General features: G+C 35.7%; 1 protein-coding gene across 1 annotated transcript in view; it reads left to right on the top strand.

Moving 5' to 3' along the window:
- Positions 1 to 19,323, top strand: part of LOC132556685 (uncharacterized) — a 64,902-nt gene that overhangs the window by 3,899 nt on the left and 41,680 nt on the right. Inside the window, exons 2-5 of the mRNA XM_060221122.1 lie at positions 11,013 to 11,141; positions 13,461 to 13,733; positions 16,588 to 16,708; positions 17,645 to 17,668. Of these exons, the coding sequence (XP_060077105.1) occupies positions 11,060 to 11,141; positions 13,461 to 13,733; positions 16,588 to 16,708; positions 17,645 to 17,668 (500 nt within the window). The 5' untranslated portion in view covers positions 11,013 to 11,059. The remainder of the gene's footprint in view (positions 1 to 11,012; positions 11,142 to 13,460; positions 13,734 to 16,587; positions 16,709 to 17,644; positions 17,669 to 19,323) is intronic.

Raw genomic sequence — 19,323 nt, 5'->3', positions numbered from 1 at the left:
ATTGCCGATGATAACTTATCTAGGAATATGTCCCACATTTGCAAAGTATCATTAAATTCTTGATCCCAGTCAATGTTAAGTTCCTCCAGCATGGTGCCATAGTCTCCCCTGTAGTAGTCCAATCTTTCCTGAGTGGTTTGATCTTGATTGAAGAAGCAGTTGTATTCAAACCTAATGACACAGTGATCACTGGATCCTACAGGGTCCAGATATTCAATTGTACCAATATTGTCAATGTCATTCACCAACAGCAGGTCTAACAATGAAGATTCTTGCCCATGCCTGGTGTTTTTATTCACAACTTGGTATAAAAAGTTATCCCTGCTACATTCCAGAAAGTTTGCACTATTCGCTTCCTTTGTACTCCATGCACTCCAATCAATATCTGGGAAGTTGAAATCTCCAGTTATAACCGTATTTGTAAAGCTGCAGTCACAAACTTTATTCAACAACATATTCAGTGCCTCTAGATTATCCTCGCTGGATGAAGGGCTTTTGTAAACACATACAAATAACATTGTATCTTCCTTGTTTAATAATATTTTTATCCACACACTCTGTTTCAAATTGCATTTCTTCTGCACTCAATCTTTTTGTAACATAAACAATAAGACCTCTTCTTCTATTTCCCGGGAAGTCACTAGGAAATAACTCGGTAGTTTGGCAGCTCCAATTCAGATTTATTTATATTGTAGTGCATATTCTTTGCTGGTCCCTCAAAACCTCCGGGATGAATTGTTAACATCATCTGCAACATTACTTGGGCTTAAAACATTATTTTCTAACATATTTACACTATATACATTTGTTTCGTTTCCATCCATATCTACTTTGCACTTCCTTTTGAAGGAAGTACTTTCACCACTCTCCTTGCCCATGGTGGACCCCATACCCTGAACCTTACTTCCCCCGACGACTGTGACTCCATCCTTCTAGCTTCTTCTCTCAGCTGTCTCTCTTGGTCTCTCTCAGTTTTAGTCTGGTCATTTGAAATTTGTATGTTTTTGAATTCCTCTGCTGTGTGTAAATGCCTGATGTTTCTGAACAGCTCGGCTTTTGTTTCGTTTTTGGTGAAGGTTACCAATATGGGCCTCCCACCACTTTTCTCCCTAGCAGTATTTTCACTCGTTTCTCTCTGTGTTTCCTTGAATTTTCCCAGTCTGATAACCTTTGAGATGTTCACCTCCTCTGTAACCTTGCATGATCTAAGAATTCTTTTAATTGTTTCAGTATCTTCTTGTTTCCTCTGACTTTTGTCATCTATTTTGGCTTCTTCTACCCTGTGGATTACAATGTTGTTTTCTCTTGATTTCCTCTCATTCATCTCTGTTATTACTGTCTCCATGGTGATACCCTCCACATCTTCATCATGGCCAATGATCTCTTTTCTCTGAACTCCTTTCCCTACAGCCAATCCAATGTTTTTTTTAGGTCCAATTTCCTTTTTAACAATTTCCTGGACTTTTGCTTCATCACATTTGCTCTCCAATTCCAATTCAATCGCCGCTATTCTACTCTCGTAAGCCTGCATAATAATCTAACACCTCTCTTCAATCGTGTGGTCAGTACTGTATATTAAACCTTATTGTATTTAGGTAGCAGGAAACAGTTAATCTGCATTTTTTCTGAAATTTATGTCATGTTTTGAGATATGTGACAGGTACATATATATTCATTTCAAGTTGTGTATTGTTATGTGTAGTGGAATGGGAAAACAGCTGTTTCCATTTTTAGTGTATTCATGTGTTGTGCCTATGCCAGGTTGGTCCTGTGTGCACGTCCTGTGTACATCCTGTCTTGTCCATATTTGGTGTTATTATTTAGTTATATGTTAATTAGGGTGAAAGTTGTGGGGAAAGCATGCGAGTGTGAAAGTTAATGAAACAAAACCGTTTTAGGACCGCACATTTGTCGCAGTCAGCTGTAGACCTGGGTGGGGAGATATCCTCGGGAGTCCTCTTGGTACAGTATATTGAAAAGACAACTGGATTTGGACTTTGACACATTTTACCAGACCTTGTTCAGGTCTTGGGTATATCAGTTTGATTTTAAAAAATACACACTTCCATGTACATATATATTGACAAACTACATAACGATTACATGAAGAGTAGACTAGAAAAACAAGCATTGTGTAAACCAAAAATTCCCCCTGATTTCTGACATATGACTGTCATGGTGACCAACTCAAAAATTCTTAAAAAGGAATAATACTACTAGTTCCAACTTAACACTACAACTTGATGTATAAAGGAGGAATTTATTTCTGAACATCTGTCTTAGAATTAAAAACACTGTCATGGTAACAAATAACTTTCATTTCAGCAAATTCCAGAACACCTTCACAACATGGCCTAGTCTAAACACTAAGGAAATTTCACTTTGTGTAAAGCTAGTTTTTGGAATGTAGACACAAATTCAAAACTGCCTAAATAGTAATCTCCAACATGATGTTAAAATATTATTCTGAAAAATATGAAACCCCACCTATTGTCTACTTCAACATGACAAGACCAATTTTAGCAAGGATTTGCTTTTTAAGTTTTAATTATTGTAAAGTATTTTTAAGCAAGATGCAGCAAAATGCTGCGGGTACACCAATCTGGCCCAGGGATATTCTACCACAGGTTTTAGTCAGTTTCTTTTTTTTTGTAGTTTATTTTTTGACAAGTTTTTACATATTACACAATATACAAGAGAATCCACACAAAACATACACACACACTCTCACACTTGTGTGCTATGACTTGAATATGTCTTACACATGCACACAAACTCACACATCAACATTCACACCCACTTACACCCACATAGCAAACTTACATGTACTTAACAAAATACTCACTCACACAAATACAAAATCATATCACTTACACTTATCAAAGATATTTCCTCACACATATATACTCACTCATGAATGCATTTATATACATAAAAAAAACTGTGCATCCTAAACAAAAAGAGAGAGATAGAGAAGAGAGAGAGAGAGAGAATTGGGAGGATTATAATCATTATTAAACAAAAATAGTACTAATTTTGTAGAAATTAAATAAATTTACCGACATTCTAGCAAAAAAAAAATAGTTCAGTAATTGATTCCTTGAGTGAGTTCTCTGAGCCATCAAGTATAAGACCAGTGTCATCTGCATACTGTATATTAAGAATAGATACATTATTAATTTGTATACCATGTATATTGTTATTCTTCCTGATTTTTGCTGCTAAAATTTCAACGCACAAAATAAAAATGAATGGGGTGATAGGGGCGCCTTGACGACAACTGCGATGGATGTCAACAGAGGCAGAAATATTACCTCCCTGATTAATTGAGGAGTAAATATTAGTATGCAAATTTTTTACCCATTTGCTAATATCCCACCCAAAATTGAAATTATCAAGAACTTTATCAATGAAATCCCATAAGCAGCATTCCTGGAATATCTAAATCTTCAACATAAGCCATTATGTCATAAAGAGTAGCGCCCAGATAAGAAACCTGTCTGATCCTCATTTATAAGCTTTCCTAGAACTGATTTTATCCTATGAGAAATTATTCCAGAAGCTATTTTATAGGAAATGTTCAACAAAAAGATAGGTCTCCAGTTTTTTAAGAAATGGCGTGGATTATCTCCCTTTGGAATACAGGTTATTATGCCATGTCTCTGAGTGATAGAAAGCTGACCAACAGAAAAACCATAATTTATTGAACGTACAACAAAAACTCCTATAGATTTCCAAAAGGTCTTAAAAAATTCAGGGGTGAAACCATCTGCTCTGGTACTCTTATTATTGTTCATATCTTTCAAAACTTTACCTGCCTCTTCTATGTTGATCCTTCTTGGACTCTGTGATACTTAATTTTGGTACTCCACAACCCTGAAGATGATGATTTAAATCGACAGCATCAACTCCTCTACTCTGTATAAATTTTCATAGAATAATCTAACTTCATTTAAAATATCCCCCTGGTTTGTAATCATGTCACCATTATCTTTTTGAAACAATTACAAAACGGTAAGTGCATGAGGCAACCTCCCAGAAGATATACAGAAGAAAAGATACAGAGAAGGAGAAGCCGAGTTAAAATCATCATATAGGTCATTACAAAGCAGACCCACCACACAGCACTTCCACAAACTTACTTAATAACTACACCTGACTATAAACATACAGCGCGAACAAAACAGTTTTCATCGAAAGGCAGTCAGCACAACCAGAAGTAGAGAACCAGAAACTACATATAGATTCTAATACCAGAAGGTGACAAGAATAAAACCACCAAGGCCCAGATCAAATAGAAAGAGTATATATTTCATAGATTTATAAAAAGCTCAATTCCGACAAAATAGTTGTGTATTTTGGATTAGGACAGCATAAAATATATAGCTATCGTTCAGTAACGGGCAGGGAAATCATTTCATTACTCGAAAACCAATGTTCTATATTGTATAGATATGTGGAAAAAATGCCCGTATTATAATAGAATGAGTAAATATCATAAATATGTTGGAATCAAGGTCTGATTAAGAGTATAAATATAATTAAAATAACTGTTAATGAGCAATAAGGAACGAGAATTGTTAGAATAGATTATATATATTTTCCTTACCTTAGATTTAGAAAGCCTGTTTAGTGAAATCCATTTCTTAACACGGAAGATATCACATCACTGATCACATAATATACACACACACATATCACATATATATGAAAATCCAACACACTGTCAAGAAAAAACAGATCTGTACCAGTTAAAACTGGCGTAGTCTCCAAAACTGATCATATGTTCTCTTACATCAACCTCTTAAAGTTGGAATTATTCAACAAAAAATTCCCCTCAATTGGCATATCAAAAGTCTGCGCTTTTTCCTGTTGTTGAGGATTGCAAGGATTTTTCCATCAGCGCTGTACGAACTCTTCACACATCCCAACTTATAAACTTCCTTCAGTCTTTGCTGATTAAAATGTGTCAAGTCTTTAAATATCACATATCGAGTGTTCTTTAAATTCCGTCTCATGCAAATAATCTTCTGTTTCTTGCGACAATGGGTGAATTTCACAATAATGATCCTGGGGTTATTTTCGTCCACTTTACCCAGCCTATGTGCGATATCAATGTCAGACTACTGAACTTGCACCTTGAAAGTCTCGCGCGCGAAACCTACAACCACCTATATACAATCCTCGACAGATTCTTTCTCTCTGGGGTCGCTCAGTCCCAATATCCTGATGAAATTCTTGCGTCCCTGCTGCTCTAGAATCTTCCTAAAATCTCTGTTTGTCGGTCCTTCGCATTATCACACTCTTCCTCAAGTCTCGCCACTGTCAGTCTCAAATCTTCATTGTCTCTCTCCAGATCCAATACTCTGTTCAGGAACTCCTCAATACATTCGGCATGTTCCATCTGAATATCAAGACAAAGTTTTTCAAGTTTTTTGTCTAAAACATCTTCTGTTACCACCGACTTTAGCATGAAAGAAATTTCATCAAGTCGATCATCTGTAGATTTCACTGATAGGTTCAAATTTGCTCCAATACCACTGGTCCTTTGGCTGGACACACTCTGACCATGAGACTGATTACTACTTGCTGGTTGAGATATCAGAGAATACAAGGGTATGTATATGTAACCATAAAATTTTGAATAGAGTGTGCTAAGTCTGCCAACACAAAGGTTCAGTCAGGTATGCATTATACGTATAAAGGCTAGTGCTGAGTAGTGGTCAGTCGAGGGGCTCAATCCATGTCCAAAACTGTTTATCACAAACTATACATTTTCCGCTGAATGAAACTCAAAATCCTTACACACACGTCTAGATTACACTTTTATCTAGATCATGTCGAAGAATTGGATCTCAACATCGACTGTAAAAATAAAAGAAATTACTATTTCACAGGAGCGATGTAGCAGTCGACTGACCAGGTCCACGCGACCTTAACTTCCCCAGTTTTAGTCAATTTCTTTCTAGCTTTCTGGGAGTCTTTCATTTAACAACTGCAATATGTACTGTATTTTGTGGGTTATAAGCAGCAAGGCCAGTTTTTAGCATTTTTGTTTTATTAGATCCACACATAAGCCGTTCTGAACTATCAGCTGCACCTTTTCTTCTGAAGTGGTAACTGTTACGTAGACCAAAGTGTGTTGATATAACAGACAACAGCGGGCAATGTATCAAGATCATCGGTGAAACATCCGATAGTTTCTAAAAGTTTTCAAATGAATTATACAGAGACAATCCTTTATTTTATTGATATAATTCAAAAAAACAAAATAGCAAATATTAGACTCGTTTTGCTTGGAAGCATTCAAAGATTGCCTACGCACAGATATAGGGCCTGACTTTACATACAGTTTTGCATAATTTAGGAGTTATTGAAACTTGGTGTATACATTGGTCATACTAAGAGAATGTGCAGTATACCAAACTCAGGGCCTGCAATTTCTTAATAACAGAGTTATTGCCCTTTGATTAAATTTTGTGTCCAATAAAGCTGTTTTTTGGAGAGCTTACTTTTTCTCCGCATTTTAATCTTCTTGTCGAGAGATTCCTTCTCTTTTCCTATTTTAGCAAGTGCCTGGCAATATACTTTACCTCGAAGGGTACTCACCACAGTTTAACTTGACTTATTACTTCAGGTTTTTTTTGTTTATTTTTGTTACAGTATTTATTTTGTTTACAGTGTTTATTTTGTTTACAGTGTTTACAGTATTTATTTTGTTTACAGTATTTATTTTTGTTACAGTATTTATTTTGTTTACAGTATTTATTTTGTTTACAGTGTTTATTTTGTTTACAGTGTTTATTTTTGTTACAGTATTTATTTTGTTTACAGTATTTATTTTTGTTTTACAGTATTTATTTTGTTTACAGTATTTATTTTGTTTACAGTGTTTATTTTGTTTACAGTGTTTACAGTATTTATTTTGTTTACAGTGTTTATTTTGTTTACAGTGTTTATTTTGTTTACAGTGTTTATTTTGTTTACAGTGTTTACAGTATTTATTTTGTTTACAGTGTTTATTTTGTTTACAGTGTTTATTTTGTTTACAGTGTTTATTTTGTTTACAGTGTTTACAGTATTTATTTTGTTGACAGTGTTTATTTTGTTTACAGTGTTTACAGTATTTATTTTGTTTACAGTATTTATTTTGTTTACAGTATTTATTTTTGTTACAGTATTTATTTTTGTTACAGTATTTATTTTTGTTACAGTGTTTACAGTATTTAATTTGTTTACAGTATTTATTTTGTTTACAGTATTTATTTTGTTTACAGTGTTTACAGTATTTATTTTGTTTACAGTGTTTATTTTGTTTACAGTGTTTACAGTATTTATTTTTGTTACAGTATTTATTTTGTTTACAGTATTTAATTTGTTTACAGTATTTATTTTGTTTACAGTATTTATTTTGTTTACAGTATTTATTTTTGTTACAGTATTTATTTTGTTTACAGTATTTATTTTTGTTTACAGTATTAAGCCTTGTTAGAGCTCCTCTACTTGATTTTTAACCACTGTCTCTTAAACTATTTAATAGCATGGGTGATGGTGTTGTATTTTGATTATATCATTTTGATTGGACACATATTTTGATGATGCATTTGGATGTAATAGAATAAGACAGGTGTATGTCTATCAATTTTGTGTTTAAATGTTTTTCATCAAATTTGCTTTTATATAGTCTTTGCCTTTTTCTGCTGCCCATGTGATAGTTTTTCCAATGCACTAGATCATTTGCCAAAACAAAATATTGACAAAATGATACACCCTACTTCTTGATCTGTCGTTTTACATTTTTTTTTCTAAAGATTTTAATCGAGCCAGAGGTGGACTTTGTGATGTTTGTACATTTTACATTTCACTTTAAGTGTAAAGAAATAAACTGACCTACTTACATACATAGAAACAATTATCCAGGATATAGCACTAATACACACTTACCAATCACACATCCGGAGAGATTTTCTGATTGTGTTTCATTGCTGCACGGAGCTGTTGTATGCCAGAGGTTGTTCTTCTGAGGTCAATGTCACAAAGAGTAAGTTTAAATATTTCTTTTAACCATTGTGGAGACATTTTCAATGTTGGTGTCCTAATGACATTAAAATATTTCATGTGATGTCATTATGTGTGATGTCACAAAGTTAAGATAATATGGCAGTATCACTGAGTTGATGTCTTTAGTATTCAGTGTGATGTTGTCCAGTGTGATGTCACATAGTTAAGATATTATGGCAGTATCACTGAGTTGATGTCTTTAGTATTCAGTGTTATGTTGTCCAGTGTGATGTCACATAGTTAAGATATTATGGCAGTATCACTGAGTTGATGTCTTTAGTATTCAGTGTGATGTTGTCCAGTGTGATGTCACATAGTTAAGATATTATGGCAGTATCACTGAGTTGATGTCTTTAGTATTCAGTGTTATGTTGTCCAGTGTGATGTCACATAGTTAAGATATTATGGCAGTATCACTGAGTTGATGTCTTTAGTATTCAGTGTTATGTTGTCCAGTGTGATGTCACATAGTTAAGATATTATGGCAATGTTGTCCAGTGTGATGTCACATAGTTAAGATATTACGGCATTGTTTTCACATTGCCAAGTCATAACAAATGAAATGTTTACACTTTCCATCTGTGACACTGAAATGATATCACCCTCCATCTGTGACACTGAAATGATATCACCCTCCATCTGTGACACTGAAATGATATCACCCTCCATCTGTGACACTGAAATGATATCACCCTCCATCTGTGACACTGAAATGATATCACTCACCATCTGTGACACTGAAATGATATCACCCTCCATCTGTGACACTGAAATGATATCACTCACCATCTGTGACACTGAAATGATATCGCCCTCCATCTGTGACACTGAAATGATATCACTCACCATCTGTGACACTGAAATGATATCACTGACCATCTGTGACACTGAAATGATATCACCCTCCATCTGTGACACTGAAATGATATCACTCTCCATCTGTGACACTGAAATGATATCACCCTCCATCTGTGACACTGAAATGATATCACTCACCATCTGTGACACTGAAATGATATCACCCTCCATCTGTGACACTGAAATGATATCACCCTCCATCTGTGACACTGAAATGACATCACCCACCATTTTGATTATGACTTTTCTGGTACAGATTATACCCGGAAATGACATCACCCTCCCTTTCAACTTTGTAAATGTAATCCTCAACTGCTGGTGTTGGTACATAGTATGAGAATCTTAAGCCCCCAATCCAGCAGTTTCTCAGTATAACCAGATCGTTATTATGGTCTGAATCTCGGTCTGAAAAGTTGATACGATTTATATATACTAAACAAAAAAAGAAAGGTAACACTACTTTATTCTGTGATTAATTAATCAACCCCTTCATAAATCCTTACCAATCATGTAGGAATAAAGTAATTGATCAATTCTGATAAAACTGCAGTCATGGTTCATTATAAAACTTTGCGTTCAGTTGATTTTATTCGACTGTAAAGGACGTTGGGGTCAATTTCAAAGGTAACACCATTAGTAACGGGTATGGCCACTGTTTGCGAAGTAAACAGCATTGCAGCGTTGTCGCATGGAACTCGTAAACCGGCACATAATTCGAGGAGAGATGTTGTTCCATTCAGCGATCAAGGCTTGGGCCAGCTCCTGCAAGTTTGACAGCTGATTTTGACGTTCTCTCACGCGTCGCCCAAGAACGTCCAAGACATGCTCAATCGGTGACAAATCAGGTGATTTAGATGGCCAGTCTAAGAAAGTTCTGCTGACGCGACTGGTGTGTGCTGGTGCGTTATCCTGTTGAAAAATGACGCCAATGCCATGGCATCTTAAGAATGGCAGAACCACTGGTCTTAAAATTTTGTCCCGATATTGAATGCCGAATAAATTGCCATTTAACACAACAACCCTGGTACGAGTCCCCCCACAAATACCACCCCAAACCATTACACTTCCGCCGCCAAAGCGCCTCCGCACTCTGCGCCTTCCGTCACCGTGTTGCAGACAAAACCTGGACTCATCTGAAAACAGAACAATGTTCCATTGTCGTAAGGCCCAACGACAGTGAACATGGATCCAGTTACGCTGATTATTACGGTGACGTCGCAACAAATTGGGTCCAGTGTAGGGACGCCGCGCTTTCAATTGGTAGGCCCTCAACCTGTTGCGGACTGTTTGGGGAGTCACACGACGTCCAAACAATGTCCTTGTAGTCTCTACTGCGGTTACGAATCGATTGCGCAAGTGTATCAATCGTATACGACGGCCATCCCTGGCGGTCGTTTTACGGGGTTGGTCGGTTCTGGGACGATCAGATGTTGACCCAGTTTGGTTTAAACGACTTACCAACTGGCAAATTGTCTTAACACTGCAACCAAAATGCCGTGCAACTCGACGGCGAGACTCCCCAGGCTGGATCATGCCTACAGCCCTTTCTCTCTGTACTTGTGACATTTGGGGCATAATGATAAAGTTGATAGATAGCAAGATTCGGTGATTTCTAAGTCCTAAGGATCTAAGAAACAGTTGTCAGTTTGAATGTTTATGAAATTCAAGCGAAGATACAAGTTAGTCGCAGAAAACCTCGTGCAGCTCTTTCGCTAATACAGACTTTCACGCTTGAATGATTTTGGTAACCCCCTTGGATTTTGTAATGTAAAACATTACCATTTTATAATATTGCACAAACGTCATTTTGTTTTCACTCATTTACAGGTATTCGCCAAGGAAACATGTTAACCTTTCTTTTTTTGTTGAGTATAGTTTAAGGTGAATTGTTGATATTTTACACTTTTATAACTGATATATCTATAGATTTACTTGAAACAGTCACTGATTTATATTTGCATATGAATTTTACAAAGTGGTTACTATTTATTTCATCTGAAATCCTGATTTTGTAATCATGGTAACCATTCTGTAATCATGGTTACTGTAGTTATAAAACATACCTTAATTTGTACCTTTAACAATTTTTGTAGGGTTTGACTGACCAGTTTGACAGTAGTTTTTTACTGTATCTGACAGTATGAAGACCATCTGTCTTTTCTTGTACCTTGGCCAGCTGATGTGGTTTTCCTCTGCATGCATGCTGTGCTGTCAGTGTGGAAGTAAGTGATTTTAATTGATTTACCCTTTACAAATTAATGAAGTTGCATATAAAGATGTTAATTTCTAATAAAGGACTTACAGAAAGGCAAAATTATAGATGCATAAAAAAGTGAATGGCTCCTGCACTAAATGATAGCTAGAGTCACCTGTATAACATACTGAGACTTTAGGGTACAGAGTCACCTGTATGACATACTGAGACTTAAGGGTACATAGAGTCACCTGTATGACATACTGAGACTTTAGGGTACATAGAGTCACCTGTATGACATACTGAGACTTTAGGGTAGATAGAGTCACCTATATAACATACTGAGACATTAGGGTACAAAGAGTCACCTGTATGACATACTAAGACTTTAGGGTACATAGAGTCACCTGTATGACATACTGAGACTTAAGGGTACATAGAGTCACCTGTATGACATACTAAGACTTTAGGGTAGATAGAGTCACCTGTATGACATACTGAGACATTAGGGTACAAAGAGTCACCTGTATGACATACTGAGACTTTAGAGTAGGTAGAGTCACCTGTATAACATACTGAGACTTTAGAGTAGGTAGAGTCACCTGTATAACATACTGAGACTTAAGGGTACATAGAGTCACCTGTATGACATACTAAGACTTTAGGGTAGATAGAGTCACCTGTATAACATATTGAGACTTTTGGGTACATAGTGTCACCTGTATGATATATTGAGACTTTTGGGTACATAGTGTCACCTGTATAACATACTGAGATTTTAGGGTACATAGAGTCACCTGTATAACATATTGAGACTTTTGGGTACATAGTGTCACCTGTATGATATATTGAGACTTTAGGGTAGATAGAGTCACCTGTATAACATACTGAGACTTAAGGGTACATAGAGTCACCTGTATAACATACTGAGACTTTAGGGTACAAAGAGTCACCTGTATGACATATTGAGACTTTTGGGTACATAGTCACCTGTATGACATACTGAGACTTTAGGGTAGATAGAGTCACCTGTATGACATATTGAGACTTTAGGATACAAAGAGTCACCTGTATAACATACTGAGACTTTTGGGTACAAAGAGTCACCTGTATAACATACTGAGACTTAAGGGTACATGAGTCACCTGTATGACATACTAAGACTTTAGGGTACATATAGTCACCTGTATGACATACTGAGACATTAGGGTACAAAGAGTCACCTGTATGACATACTGAGACTTTAGGGTACAGAGTCACCTGTATGACATACTGAGACTTAAGGGTACATAGAGTCACCTGTATGACATACTAAGACTTTAGGGTACATAGAGTCACCTGTATGACATACTGAGACATTAGGGTACAAAGAGTCACCTGTATGACATACTGAGACTTTAGAGTAGGTAGAGTCACCTGTATAACATACTGAGACTTTAGGGTACAGAGTCACCTGTATGACATACTGAGACTTAAGGGTACATAGAGTCACCTGTATGACATACTAAGACTTTAGGGTAGATAGAGTCACCTGTATAACATATTGAGACTTTTGGGTACATAGTGTCACCTGTATAACATACTGAGATTTTAGGGTACATAGAGTCACCTGTATAACATATTGAGACATTAGGGTACAAAGAGTCACCTGTATAACATACTGAGACATTAGGGTACATAGAGTCACCTATATAACATACTGAGACATTAGGGTACAAAGAGTCACCTGTATAACATACTGAGACATTAGGGTACATAGAGTCACCTGTATAACATATTGAGACTTTAGGGTAGATAAAGTCACCTGTATAACATACTGAGACATTAGGGTACATAGAGTCACCTGTATAACATACTGAGACTTTAGGGTACATAGAGTCACCTGTATAACATACTGAGACATTAGGGTACATAGAGTCACCTGTATAACATACTAAGACTTTAGGGTACATAGAGTCACCTGTATAACATACTAAGACTTTAGGGTACATAGAGTCACCTGTATGACATACTAAGACTTTAGGGTACATAGAGTCACCTGTATAACATACTGAGACATTAGGGTAGATAGAGTCACCTGTATAACATATTGAGACTTTAGGGTAGATAGAGTCACCTGTATGACATAGTGGTTCAGGATCACAGTTGCATCAACATGATTTTTAGGTTTAGGATCACAGGCTACATCAACATATTTCAATTATTCTGGTTCAATATTAACTTCATTATTTAGATTTTATCAGCAATTTAACTGACATGTTGACTGATACAGGCATATAAATCCTAGTGGTTAAGGTTTTATTCTGTTAATATTCTTCTGTGTTATTTAAAAAAAAATTTTTTTTAGGTTTTTCGCCAGATTACCCTTTTTACTATACAAATGACACAAGTAACTTGACTTGTTCCTTGGACAATTCCTCCACGTTGGTAAGCGCATCAGATCTGTATATCACTAAAGATGGTAAGGAGATGGATCCAGCATTTCTGACTGTAGTCAATGAAACCACTGTGAGGTTTCAGAAGGTCGTCAGCAAAGAGGATGACGGAGAGTATCAGTGTAGAATCAGACGCGTACCTGGAAGTTCGGGCCTTATTGGCACCTTGGATTTCAAAGTGGATGGTAGGTACACATATATCGATGCCAAACTCAGGGCCCAAACTCCTTAATTACAAAATTATTGCCCTTTGTTAAGATTTTGTGTCCAATAAAGTATATCACTCATACTCTATTTATTTTTCTTATTTAGATAGGACTTTATTATGAATCTTACATATTTGATACACACTGTGGGACTGGCTACCTCCAAATACCTCAGGCGATTAATGTCAAAACAAACATCCAGACTGTCCAATATGGACACTTTAGGTTATAACTTACCGATATATCGTGTTGGACTGTATCATAAGAAATGTTTTGGGTTTTTTACCTGATTTATGTAGGTTAGATGCCTAAGCACGTTACAGCAGTAAATGTTCTGCAGTTTTTATCTTGTACAATGTATTTTAAGTTATATTTTATTAACAAGATTATTTCTATGACATGTTACAACGACAGCATTGTAATTCAAGTGACCTTTAAGGTCCTTGGGCTTCTTGGGAATTTTTTTTCATTGAACCTGTATTAAGAGACCACCTGTCATATGTGACATTTTTCTTGTCTCCCTTGTCAGTCAGGTCAGAGCATTAGCCTTATTGACACTATCACTTTCAAAGTGGATTGGAAATTTTTTTTTTTTCCTGAATGACAATCTTTTTAGCTCACCTGGCCCAAAAGGCCAAGTGAGGTTATGCCATACCGCGTCCTCCGTCGTCCAGCCATCCTACGTTTGTCAACTTTTCATTTAAACAACATCTACTGAAATACTGTAAGGCGTACAGTTTTCATATTTGACTGGAAGGTTCCTTTGATAAGCCCAACAAAGTTTGCAAAAAGAAATGACCTTGTCCCATATTCAAGGTCACAGAGATCAAATGTGTTAAAACCTTTAAACAACTTCCAAAATACCAGAAGGCCTAGAATCATTATATATGGATGGAAGGTTCCTTTTATGAAGCCCAACAAAGTTTGTGAAAAAAATAACCTTGACCCATATTCAAGGTCACAGAGGTCAAATGTGTTAAAACCTTTGAACGACTTCTTCCAAAATACTGGAAGGCCTAGAATCATTATATATGGCTGGAAGGTTCCTTTGATGAAGCCCAACAAAGTTTGTGAAAAAAAAAATAAATTTGACCCGTATTCAAGGTCACAGATGTCAAATGTGTTAAAACCTTTAGACAACTTCTTCAAAAATACTGGAAGGCCTAGAATCATTATATTTGGCTGGAAGGTTCCTTTGATGAAGTTTAGCAAAGTTTGCAAAAAAAATAACCTTGACCTATATTCAAGGTCACAGAGGTCAAATGTATTAAAAACTTCAAGCAACTTCTCCTCAAATACAGCAAGACCTAGAATCATTGTATTAGGCTACTATGTTCCTCTTATGGTGTCCTACAAAGTTTGCTAAAAGAAATGACCTTGGCCAATCTTCAAGGTCACAGGGGTCAAATGTGTTAAAATGGTTAAACAATTTCTTCTGAAATATTGAAAAGCCTAGAATCATTACATTTGGCCAGTATGTTCCTTTTATGAATTTCTAGAAAGTTTGCAAAAAGAAATGACCTTGACCCATAGTCAAGGTCACAGGAGTCAAATGTAATAAACGTGGAACATATGCACAGAAATAGTACTGTTGGTCTTAAAGATCCAGGTGAGCGATACAGGCCCTCTGGCCTCTTATTTTAACTGTAGACTGCATGACATCACATTTTGTACTGTATTAAGGTAGGTTGTAGAACTGGTAAATGACATCACATTTTGTACTGTATTAAGGTAGGTTGTAGAACTGGTAAATGACATCACATTTTGTACTGTATTAAGGTAGGTTGTAGAACTGGTAAATGACATCACATTTTGTACTTAGTAAAATAGGTTGTAGAACTGGTAAATGACATCACATTTTGTACTGTATTAAGGTAGGTTGTAGAACTGGTAAATGACATCACATTTTGTACTGTATTAAGGTAGGTTGTAGAACTGGTAAATGACATCACATTTTGTACTGTATTAAGGTAGGTTGTAGAACTGGTAAATGACATCACATTTTGTACTGTATTAAGGTAGGTTGTAGAACTGGTAAATGATATCACATTTTGTACTTAGTAAAATAGGTTGTAGAACTGGTAAATGACATCACATTTTGTACTTAGTAAAATAGGTTGTAGAACTGGTAAATGACATCACATTTTGTACTGTATTAAGGTAGGTTGTAGAACTGGTAAATGACATCACATTTTGTACTTAGTAAAGTAGGTTATAGAACTGGTAAATGACATCACATTTTGTACTTAGTAAAGTAGGTTGTAGAACTGGTAAATGACATCATATTTTGTACTGTATTAAGGTAGGTTGTAGAACTGGTAAATGATATCACATTTTGTACTGTATTAAGGTAGGTTGTAGAACTGGTAAATGACATCACATTTTGTACTGTATTATGGTAGGTTGTAGAACTGGTAAATGACATCACATTTTGTACTGTATTAAGGTAGGTTGTAGAACTGGTAAATGACATCACATTTTGTACTTAGTAAAGTAGGTTGTAGAACTGGTAAATGACATCACATTTTGTACTTAGTAAAGTAGGTTGTAGAACTGGTAAATGACATCACATTTTGTACTTAGTAAAGTAGGTTGTAGAACTGGTAAATGACATCACATTTTGTACTTAGTAAAATAGGTTGTAGAACTGGTAACTGGCATCGCAATTTATGCTGTAGACTACAAAAATGATGAATTGCTATTTTGTAAGGTTGACTATAGAACTTTTAAATGACATTATATTTTGTGTTGTAGACTTTAGAACTTGTAATTGACAATGTGTTTTGTATTGTAAATTCTGTACATAATCAATAACCATATATATGTACTGTAGACCGGATACAACCAATAAAAGAGATTCAGTGCGTCTGGCACAACTGGAAAGACAAGTTGATTTGTTCATGGAGCATCCCACCATACCGCTACATGCAGTACATCAAAGTTAAACTTATTTGGTATGTGTGCATGGTTAATGTCTTGCTTACTCAAAAAAAAAATTATTTACATACCTTGTAGAACGCAGGAAAAGGTTCATACAGACTTCAGATTCAAGGTTCAGCTAAGAATCAGAGTCATTGTTTTGACAGTTAAGGAAAAATGTGTGTTTAGTTTATCTGTGATAAAACTACTTGAGGTAACAATATAATGTTACATGAACTTTTCTTTCTTAACCGTCACCATTGTGATCCTCCAAAAAAAGTTTGAGGTTTGAATAAGGATCTGTATGAACCATTGAATGCTTTATCACATTTGCTATATCACATTCTTAACGCTGCTCTTCAAAGTACACTGTATGTATACAGATCCCATAAGACTGATCCCAATCTGTGACAGTATCAGTATATCTGAGAGTTCTCTGTTTCTCTGTACATCTTCAGCATCGTGATGGTATTCTATGACCTCAGCAGTCATTTCCAGTGTTTTTTAGTCATTGCTTGTTCAACTTACTAACAAAAGCGATTCACAATAATTCTCTGAAAATGCATAACGTTCTGTAATATCAGGCCTATGAAATGATATTGATACATTGAGTATACACTAACTGTAATAAACTGTAAACACTGAACATATTGTAAACAATTCAATGTAAACAAATAACTTCTGTTTCTGTTTTGAATGTTTGTGAACATGGCAGGACTGAAAAATAAACATAGTCGCCCCAATGTTACAAACAAAGACATCACTGCATATCATCCTGGTAGTATGCTTTGTTTTCCTGCTCTACGCTGTGGCATACAGATCAATGATTATGATGATGCCCTATTTCTTTTGTTCCTTGTGGGCTCTCTGTCTGGATTGACCAGTGGAATAGATATAGGGTTTTGAATGGTCCCATGAAAAGGATGGTGATAAGAAATTCTAGAATGAAAGGATGACTTTTTTTTCCACAGGTTTAACAGTAGCTTAAGGTACAGGTAATACTATAATATTGTGCACAGAAATGTTAATTCTACCACAGCTTAGCCTTTGTAATTGTCTCCCCTTGATTGCCACAGCATGTCAGGGTACATGTATGGGATTTAATTTGTACAGTACGCGTTAAAACAAACCCCTTGTTTTGTTTTGCATGTGGATTACTTGTCTGTGTATCAATTTTGAAGTTATTTTTGTATGAAATTTATTTATTGGGCTAGTGCATCTCCCGGTCTTGATTTTGACTTTTCTTTTGATCACTTTGGAATTTTCCTCAGTTACCTCCAAAATTTTGACCCTAAGCATCACTGATGAGTCCTAGAAGGACGAAACAGCTGTATGATGTAACATCACTGATGAGTCCTAGAAGGACGAAACAGCTGTATGATGTAACATCACTGACAAGTTCTAGAAGGACAAAACAGCTGAATGATGCAGTTAATTCATTGTTTAGCTCTACTGTGTCTTACTTTAAATTTGTATTGAAAGGTGCTATCCAATTTTGTGTGTTTTTTACAATCTTTTGGCGTAAATAAGGAGGATTGATGTAAATCTCTTGACTGATACTAAGCAGGCTTGGCATGCCATTAGAAGTGACTAATTGAAAATAAACTCAATCAAATGCAAGTTGTAACTGGCTTCTATTTTATCCATATTCTTCATGGTAGCTTTGCATGAGTATTTATATGCTAACAGAAAGAGTAAGGAAATCTGCCTGAAGAAACAATGTCTGACATGTACAATGTAAGTTCATTTCCTTCAGTTTCTTAGTACATGGAGTTTCAGAAGTTGCAGATTTGAAACAATTTTTTATACCTTTTCTCTCCCGTCGCATCCCAAAATTATGTCTCCACTTAAGCAACTTCATTTTAAAAGGGATATTGATCAAACTTTGTTCAAAGGTCAATGAGGACAATACCTATGAGTTTGTACATCAGGGTGCTGAGGACAATGTCAAGGTCACTGGTACTATTTATAGAAAGTTTTAAACTAATTTATGGAAATAAATTTTTTTGGTAGCTTCATTTCTAAAAGGATTATAATTTATCTTTAAACAAACGTCAACTGTAACAATACTTCAGATTACTTTGTGTTTCAGGGTTTTGAGGTCAAGGTTAGCTATTTACAGAAAAAGATCAAACAATCATTACTCTAAGGGCTCCATTTCTTGAGTGATTTCAGTCAAAGTTTACATAAACTTTTAATAATTACTCAAATGAGTGTTAAGGTGATATTAAGGTGATGTTGTGAAAAATAATTGTAATATAGTGGATACCATCCATCTTAATACTGTTTATTTAGTCGCATATATATAGCTGTTGTGGTCTCATTGAGGTCTTGGTTCTGTTTTCCACTAGTTTCTGTATTACTGTAATAAATCTGTACGATGGAGTTCCATACATTTACCAGGCTGGCAGCTGAGTGCATTCCCTAAATATAGATCACATACCATTTAAAGCTTTCCAGTCCAACATTTACCTCAAGGTACATGATGTGTTCCCAGTCCTACAAAATTTACCTCCAGTCATATGATGCGTTTCCAGTCCAACAAAATTTACCTCCAGTCATATGATGTGTTCCCAGTCCAACAAAGTTTACCTCCAGTCACATGATGTGTTCTCAATCCAGCAAAATTTACCTCCAGTCACATAATATG

The sequence above is a fragment of the Ylistrum balloti genome, unplaced genomic scaffold (genome assembly GCF_031769215.1).
Source record: "Ylistrum balloti isolate Yb309-2 unplaced genomic scaffold, AGI_CSIRO_Ybal_v1 Utg369650, whole genome shotgun sequence".
Lineage (NCBI taxonomy): Eukaryota > Metazoa > Mollusca > Bivalvia > Pectinida > Pectinidae > Ylistrum > Ylistrum balloti.
The sequence above is the reverse complement of the archived record's forward strand: the minus strand, read 5'-3'. Positions and strand labels throughout refer to the sequence as shown.